The sequence below is a fragment of the Glycine max genome, chromosome 15 (assembly GCF_000004515.6).
Source record: "Glycine max cultivar Williams 82 chromosome 15, Glycine_max_v4.0, whole genome shotgun sequence".
Classification (NCBI taxonomy): Eukaryota; Viridiplantae; Streptophyta; class Magnoliopsida; order Fabales; family Fabaceae; genus Glycine; species Glycine max.
The window spans coordinates 43,049,502-43,058,835 of NC_038251.2; the positions used below are offsets into that span (position 1 = coordinate 43,049,502).

Genomic DNA, 9,334 nt, shown 5'->3' on the forward strand with positions numbered 1-9,334 from the left:
AAATGGCCTTTGTCTTCTTTCGCACATCCTTTGAAACAATGAACATTATCCTAACTTATTACGTTTGACAATAATATGTAAATATAAAGATTAAAATAATGAAAATCACAAACTTACCTCCAATGAAGGGTATCTACGGCTCTAACAAAACTGAGTCCATTTCTCATTGCTAGTGTCATACTTTTCACATATAGTATCGTCAACACCCTCTTTGCCAACTTCTTTGGTGATCAGTTGATGATGGATTGTGTTAACTTGAAGAATGTTTTCTTGATGTTTTTCAATCTCTGCATACTCTTCTTCACTTCTGACCACAACTTTAGTCATGTCATCCACCAACTTACCAATCTGAGTCTCAGCTCTTTTAAATGCTTGTTGCATTGAATCTATTGTACCCTTGAATTGCATTAACAGGTCATCCAGATTAGACAATCCTTCTACTTCATTGTGATAACAAGGTTGCCATTCTGATTCCCATTGATAATCTTTAAAAGAATGGTCCTTTCCAAACTGAGTTCCCTGCTATTGCGTTGAATAGCAATCACCTTTAGAGCTAGCTTGATATGTCATGAAGTCTGCCAATACACTTTCAAAATCAGGAGCTCTTTCTTTCTCATAATGATTGTACATGGTCGACTCCTGTCTCCAGTTGGATTTATTTATAGAATAGAAATAACAATTGTCCTGGTAATGTTCTTCTCCAACAAAATCACAATTTATTAGTGGAATAGAGATAACAATCTTCATGATACAGAGGTAGAAGATTGAATTTCTTCAAAATAACTAGGCTACCTGTAGGAGATTCTATACATACAAAACACTAACAGAAACAACGGTTATCCAGTTCAAGAGGAAAACAAATATGAATCGAAAGTAAATATTCACAGTTTATCAAAGAATAAAGAATAGACACCTAGGACTGGACTAACTTTCCAAATAGAAAAACGTTTCTTGGCAATAGTGCCAAAAACTTATTCGAACTCGGCAAGTGCACCAGATCGTTCAAGTAGTATAAAACGGTAAGAACTGAGTATCATACTCTCGGGGAACTTGTGTTACTTGGTAAAACTATATTCAGTGAATAGGTGTCTAGTATGAAATGATATGTGTTGACTATGAACAAATATGTAAACTAACTATAAAAAGGAAAATCATGTGATTAATGATGTGTAAAGACAAGTAGACAACATGTTGGTCTTCGTATTAGGTGCCTGATGTTATAAGGATATTCTCTACTTAGCAATGCTCATGTGTTCTATGGTGTCTCCTGAAATGCTAAACCCTGATTCCTCATGATAGTCTAGCCTAATCCTGATCAAGCATCATCCTCAGATTCCTGTTGTTGGACTAAGCTCGACCAAAATCGCATTAAGACAAACATACAAACAACTCGGTTACCGTACCCCGATCCCTCGTGATAATACGATAAACTAGCCCTATCCTATCAAGTTCTAAGAGTCAGACCAGTTTCCATTGTTGAATTATCCTAACAAAGCATGCATCTACGTGATCAAGGCAAAAGCACACTGAAATGACGTACTGATAGCACAGAGAATACATAAAACATCATTAAATAGATATACATGTATTTCCATCGAGTACCTTCAAGGAAGAACCAATAGAGGATTTAGCTCTCCATATCTGGGAAGCTTCCTTTACAACAAAGAGAAGAGAAAAATGAAGGATTGAAGAAATACAAGTAGTGGGGATGTCTCCTCCACCTCTAGAACCTCACAATCACTCACTGACTCATCTCATGCTCTCAGGATGGCTTCTTCTTCATGCTCAGTTCTATGCCAGTCTTCGCACAGCAAAAGCTCTCAAAACTCTCTAGAACTTGGACCTTTCTCTCTCTAGAAATATCTAAGCATGCAAAAGCTTCGAGAATTTCCAATACTCTCTCTCCATTTCTGATTTCAGGCTTAAATAGGTGGCCTTGTTGGTGCTTGTGCGCTTAGCGCAACTCTAGACCGCTTAGTGCGCATTAGTGAATTTCGGCTTAGCGCGCGTCTTCTCGCTCAGTGGATGGACTCAAGTGGTGCGCTGAGCTGGATGACACCTCGCTCAGTGAACATGCACAACTCATCCTTCTTCCAGATTCTTCCTCGCGCTCAGCGGAGGGAGTGTTACGCTCAGCAGATGGCTCACTGAGCTGGCAGATTGGCTTAGCGAGCAGATGAAAATCAACACTTCACAAACTTGCCTAATTAACCTGAAATTGAGAGGAAATGATTATTAAATACACAAAATGGGAGTACTAAGTATTTATTACCTATCTTTAACAAAAAGTAATTACAAACACTAAAAAATAACCATAAATGGGAGGAGTTAGATGCAATTTTTACAGATTTCTTACACAAAAGTTAGTCGTATTCATCGACTAACAGAGAGCGTGCACGAGAGAAGGAACTCAGACGAAGAAGAAGACAACGCAACAAAATAGGGCTCGAGGCAATTCATATATTTTTAAATGTATGTTTCAACCTCGGTTTTTTAGTAAAAAAATTGATGTTAACTAAGTGATGTTAACGATAACATCGATTTTTTATATAAAAAATTGATGTTAACGTATCATTTACTAATATCAGTTTTTTTAAAAACCGATGTTAACTTAGTGATGCTAACATCCATTTTTCAAAAATTAATGTTAACATGACTTCGTTATCATCGGTATTTTCAAAAAACCGATATTAACAAAGTTACACTATTTACAATTATATCGCCATACTTTTGTTAGCATTGATTTTATACTAAACCGGTGTTAAGGTAACCATGTTAAATCTATATTTTTGAATAGTAAAAGTGTTTATTATTCTTTGTCCTCTTGAATGGAGTTGTTTAGGCTTGTAGTGTGATTATTACCCACTTGTAATTTGTTTTCCTAAGTTTTCACAAAGTTTAAATTCTTATCATCACACTGAATATTTGTTAAGTGTATTTTTGTATATATAAATTTCTAAACAAAAAAGTGATAAATCATACAAATTTTAGGTCAACTTTCCTGAACATTGAAGATAAGAACCAAGGATTCATCTGTTGTGTCTCAATTTGTAATCTTGATCCATAGTGGAGTTGCTCTCTCACATGGATGTAGGTCATATTGACCAAATCATGTAAACCTTATGCATTATTTTTGGAAGACAAATAAGGTATATTTATATTAAATATGTAAATCTTTTGTATTGCTTTCTTCCTTTTTCTTTCTTGCTAATTTTGCACTTTTTCGTTTTTATTTCTCGTTTTTTTTTTTACTCCATAGTTACTGCAATCAGATCGGACGGGGGACAAGCAGGGCTTTTGTCCCCCCTCCTCTTTCCTCAAAAAGAAAATTTAAAAATTTAAAATATTAATAAAAGAAAATATATTAAAATAAGTTTTGAGTTGATATTTATTTTAAAATTTTCTAGTAATAGATCATATCTCTAATTTCATCTAATAAAATTAATAATTAATATTTTAAATTTATTATTTGCTGGAAGTAAAATATTTAAATATATGTATAAAAGAAATTTCGGCCTCCTTTAATATACTCCCGATCCATCCTTGCTACAATCTGTTGTTGTGTTTTTGTTCCCTCCCCTTCCTCTCCATTAGGACCCTATGTGTAAATATGAGAAAAAAAAAATAAAAATAAAAATATTAATAAAGAAATATATAACAAAAATAAGTTATGGAGTAGATATTTTTTCAAAAATTTTCTAATAGTGGATCATATCTCTAATTTATTCAGTAAAATCAATAATTAATATTTTGAAACCGGCTATTTATTAAATAATTATTTATTTGAAGTAGAATATTGAAATAATTATGTAAAAGAAATTCCAACCCCCTTTAATACATTCCTCGATCTATCCCTGCTGCAATCTGTTGTTGTGTTTTTGTTGCAATCCTAAATGAAATTTTCTGCATAAATTCCATTTTCAGTTATATGCATTTTGTTGTGTGCTTGGTTGCTGCTGTTTGGTTTTATTATGTGCAGGGAATTTGGCTCCTCCTAATAACTGTTGGACCAACAATTTGTATCAGTGTATTCATATCATATCATGATCCTATATGTGAAAAATTTTAATTTCTGATAATAATTTTAAAGTTATGGCCAAGAAAAATATATCTAAGTTTGAAATCTTTTTATTTGATTAAATGACTAATTTTACAACTTGACATCGTGCCGTTGAAGATCACATAAGTAAATGTGATCAGTGACTTGATTATGATTGAAAAAACAAAAGATTTTTAATAGTATATTAATAAAGTTGAACATGGTCATCAAACTCTCGAGTTAACTCACTAACTCTTACAAGTTTACGAGTCAACTTGTCCTCAGCAAGTTGACTCTTGAGTAAGCTCTTTTTTTAGTAGACTCGGGATAAATTCTATAAACTCTAAGTAAACTTGATATACTCTCGAGTTTACCACCGAGTCAACGAGTTAGCAAGTTAAAAAAATTAAAGCAAAATATAAGTCATTTTTTATTGTTTCTGTTTACCATTCAACATACATTCATTTAGAGTGTTATTCTCAAATACGAAAATTTCACCTTTAATAATATTAAACCCTTGTTCTCTAATAACATCAAACCCTTGATGAGAATGATCTACCACTACTATAACCTCTACAAGTTATTGTCTAGTTGTGATGTATTATTACTAGTCTTGGTTATTTAAATATTCTGAACTTTATAATTTACTATTTTACTTTATTATATTGTTTAAATGTTTAATTAATATATTATTTATATATGTTTTGTTATTATTTTTATATGAAGTAGACTCTTACGAGTCTACGAGTTGAGTTTATGGAACTCGAGTCTACGAGTTGAGTTTATGGAACTCGAGTCTACGTAAACTTTCGAGTTTGATAACCTTGTAGTTGAATGCTACGACACATAGAGATTAACTACAAGTTTAAAGGAGTGAAAAAAATACCCGCATTTAAAGGAGTCAGTTTATCAAATTCTAGATTTGTGTAAAAAAGAAAAAGATAATATTAATTGGTAGAAAATCACTTCAATGTAGAGATAGAAAGAGAAGAGAAATAAAAAGTCATATAATTATAATGTGATAAGAAAAGAATTGTTTTAGTGGAAAAAAAAACTGAGAGGTTTGTATAAGGTGATAATTGAGCGGTTAAAAAAATCAGTTCTTAACATACACTCTTTGTTTTATTTTTTTCATACACTTTTCTACTTTATTTTTTTATGTATTATTGTTTCTTGTGTAAAAATTAAGGTGTTTAATTTTTTTTTAAAAAAATATTACAAAATATTTTGGCCGAACTTTCGACAAGATAAGCTCAAATAAAGCATTACGAAAAGTAAATCTTCCTGTAGCTACTTGTTTAATCAAGGAGTCAATACCAAGTGCCTAGCTTTGTGTAAAAATGATTCAAAACAAATATTAATGTGTAGATAAGCTTACGCACGAGGCAACAATGTTTGATGATGGCAATGAATATAATTGAGTATAATGATTAAAGTTGGATATATCAATCTATCGTTTACTTGGATATATGGTGATTTTCCCTAAAAACGATATACGATTATCAACTGCGTAAAATATGATTAATTTTATTTAAAATTAAGTAATTCAAAAAAATGTAATTAACTACTGTTAATGCATTATTAACTATTATTAAATAGAAAGAAATAATTATATAATATAAAAAGTTTTACAAAATTATCCTATTACAATTTATATATGATAAGCTAATTATTAAGTTTTAAAATAATTATCTTAAACTAATTAAAATAATAATTTATGATTAGGTAAAAATATAAAATTATTTTACACTTTTAATATATATATATATATATATATATATATATATATATAGATATAGATATATTAAAATTTATTAATTTAAGAATCTCATGATATTATATAATCATTTGTAATAAAAAATGAATTATCATTAAACAATTCAATAATTCTATACTTGACATCACTAAAGGAATCATACCCCACCATATCAAAGACATACAAGTAAATGAAAATATTGAGTGACGTCTTATTCGCATTGCTAGACATGAATTCTGTGAAGTGAACAAAGAGTAACAACGCTTTCCAGCCACATAAACCTATCAGGTACACCAACAACTTAATGTCCAAGTAAAAATAAAATTGAGTTTTGTTGGGTGAAATGCATATCCGATCCAGTGAATTGTGGCTCATATCATGATTTTATATGTGCAAAATTTTAATTTCCGATAATAATATTAAAGTTATGGCTAAAAAAAATATACCTAAGTTTGAAATCTTTTTATTTGATTAAATGACTAATTTTACAACTTGGCATCATGCCATTGAAGATCATAGAAGTAAATGTGATAAGTGACTTGATTATGATTGAAAAAACAAAAGATTTCGAATAGGATTTATATTGAATGCTATCACACATAGAGATCAACTACTAGTTTAAAGGAGTAAAAAAAAAATAGACGCATTTAAAGGAGTCAGTTTATCGAATTTTAGATTTGTGTAAAAAAGAAAAGGATAACGTTAATTGGTGGAAAATCACTTCAATGTAGAGATAGAAAGAGAAGAAAAATAAAAAGTGATATAATTATAATGTGATAAGAAAATAATTGTTTTTGTGAAAAAAAAAACTGAGATTTGTAAAAGGTGATATTTGAGTGGTTAAAGAAATCAATTCTTAACATACACTGTGTTTTATTTTCTTCATATACTTTTCTACTTTATTTTCTTATGTATGATTGATTCTTATGTAAAAATTAAGGTGTTTAATTTTTTTTAAAAAAAACATGTTACAAAATATTTTGGCCGAACTTCAACAAGATAAGCTCAAATAAAGCATTACGAAAAGTAAATCTTCCTGTAGCGACTTGTTTAATCAAGGATCAATACCAAGTCCTAGCTTTGTGTAAAAATGATTCTAAACAAATATTAATGTATAGATAAGCTTACGCGCGAGGCAACAGTGTTTGATGATGGCAATGAATATATAATCGAGTATAATGATTAAAGTTGGATATATCAATCTATCGTTTACTTAGATATATGGTGATTTTCCCTAAAAAAAGATATATGATGATCAATTACTACGTAAAATATGATTAATTTTATTTTAAAGTAATTAAAAAAATAAGTAACTAACTAACTGTTAATGCATTATTAACTATTATTAAATAGAAAGAAATAATTATATAATATAAAAAGTTTTACAACTTTATTAATTTAAGAATCTCATGATATTTTATAATAGATGTTCGGAAATTTGAGGGGGTAAACAAAGCAAAAGATTTAAACCAATGAGTAATAAGCAACCACATAAGATAGTTTATACCACACTTTAATAAAAAAACTTTAAGGTTCAAGATCTTCTTCTCACATGGTGCTCAACTTTTTCACTTTTACTCGATGTGAGACTTCACCTCACACTTGTACTCCAACAATTGTTCTATGATGGGAGAATAGGCCAATACAATAGTAAACTTTGTTAGGAACATCAATGAAATATATATATAGAGCATAAAATAGAAATTACGGAAAAAAACAGAGACACAATTTGTTTAACATGAAAAATCCCTCAACGCAAGGGTAAAAATCACGGGTCGTCCATACCAAAGAAATAATTCCACTATAATCAATGAAGATACAAGAGAACCACCAACAAGTGCACTAAAACGTGATACAAACAATCAAATCAAAACAATTTCCCAATTGGTACTATAGAAACAAGAAGATAAAATATCAAAATATAGAGCAAATAATGCGAAACACCTATCTCTCTATTGACAATGGTGAATGAATCCGCAGTTGTAATATAACTCTTTAGTTGGTAAGTGAAAATCACAATTATTTTCTCTCTCCTTCTTTCTTTCTCAATGATTTGTAACTGTTTTCTCATCTTAAATGAGTCTTTCTCATTTTATCCCACTCTCTAATATCTGACTCCTGTGGACTTAAATAATTGAAACATATAGACCTTCTTATTTAGGTCTTTACTCCACACAGGAAGAAAGTCCAAAAAATCGAACAATAATAACTAGGCATCCATAGTTATATGTAATCACATTCGGTTACTATTTATTATTTGTTAAATAAAATTAACTATATTTACTCATTTACCCAACCATGTCCCTATATGACACTAAGTAATCTCATTACAATGTTAATCACTCTTTAAGACATAGCTCCATTTACTACATATCAATACTTGTATATAATATTCACGCTCATTCACTACTCTTAACTAATTAAGAGACACAATTAATCACATTTATAAAAAGTTAATAATATTAAGTGTGATAAGTGGACACGAGAGTAGAATTTCCAGCTGTGCACCACTCAATTTTTTTTCTTGAATATTTTTTTTACAATATATTAATATGAAATATCTCTTAATTTTTGTTAATGAATCATCTTTATAAAAAACTTAAGTGATCATCTATAATGATAAGTCAGAAATTTATTTAACGAGATCGAGTCAAAATAATATTCTAATCAATGATTTGTTGGTATCTTTTGCCTTGAGTGTAACTATTATAAAAGGCTACTACCCTGCTCTAGTTTCTGCACCAATATTATCCAAATTCGTGAGAGCTAATTCAATCAAAATGCCTCCCAAATACAAGCTAGTGCTGTTGATAGCATTGGTTTTGGTTGCAACCTCCCTTGCTGGTCGCACAAAGGAACATCCTAAGCATCCTCCATCCCTTCAAGAACAACAACACACCCCACACCTTGATAGCTACCCGCCGCCAACGCATAGACACAAACCACCTCATCCTGTACATGGTGCCGGGGAGGAACCAACCTCCATTCCACGAAAGAAGGGACCAAGAAGGCCCCCGAACTGATGAGTGAGTCAAAGGTTTCCGATTGTGCATGCGTCAAATGGTTTAACTTTGACTCGATCTCTACCACCACAACATCACGATATGTTGTTACAACCATAATCGCAATTTGAAACCTTGGGCTAGCTAAAACTATTTTAATATAAAGTATTAATGGTCACTGCTACATGAGCGTCTATGATTAAATAAAAAGTAGGGAGTTTGAACCCATGTAATACCATGTTGTGAGGTTCTCCCTCTGTGTGTGCTTTAAATTTTCACATTTAGTTTGATTTGTGTCCGGTGTGGTCTCTGTTTCTTGTATTTATTTGTACAAGCTAGATGCTAAAATGGATGAGTTAAAGCTTGCACTTGTTTAAAAAAAAGCTAGTATATGTGCTATTCGGGAACCAGATAAAATAAAATTATTATTCATATGAAAAAAGTTAAAAAAATATATTATATTCATATAATAAAATTATGGGACGTTTTTTTTCAAAGGTATTATATATCTTATCAAGAATCACATTCTTCGAAATA

At 30.5% G+C, this 9,334-nt stretch overlaps 1 protein-coding gene across 1 annotated transcript; it reads left to right on the forward strand.

The window, feature by feature from the left end:
- Nucleotides 1-8,418: 8,418 nt before the first annotated feature.
- Nucleotides 8,419-9,025, forward strand: LOC112999535 (uncharacterized). Its single transcript, XM_026125690.2, has one exon. The coding sequence runs from the start codon at nt 8,576-8,578 to the stop codon at nt 8,816-8,818; it is 243 nt and encodes an 80-aa protein (XP_025981475.1). The 5' UTR covers nt 8,419-8,575; the 3' UTR covers nt 8,819-9,025.
- The last annotated feature ends 309 nt before the right edge of the window (nt 9,026-9,334 follow it).

Coding starts and splice junctions, on each gene's coding strand:
- LOC112999535 (XM_026125690.2), top strand. CDS start 8,576: ATGCCTCCCAAATACAAGCTAGTGCTGTTGATAGCATTGGTTTTGGTT.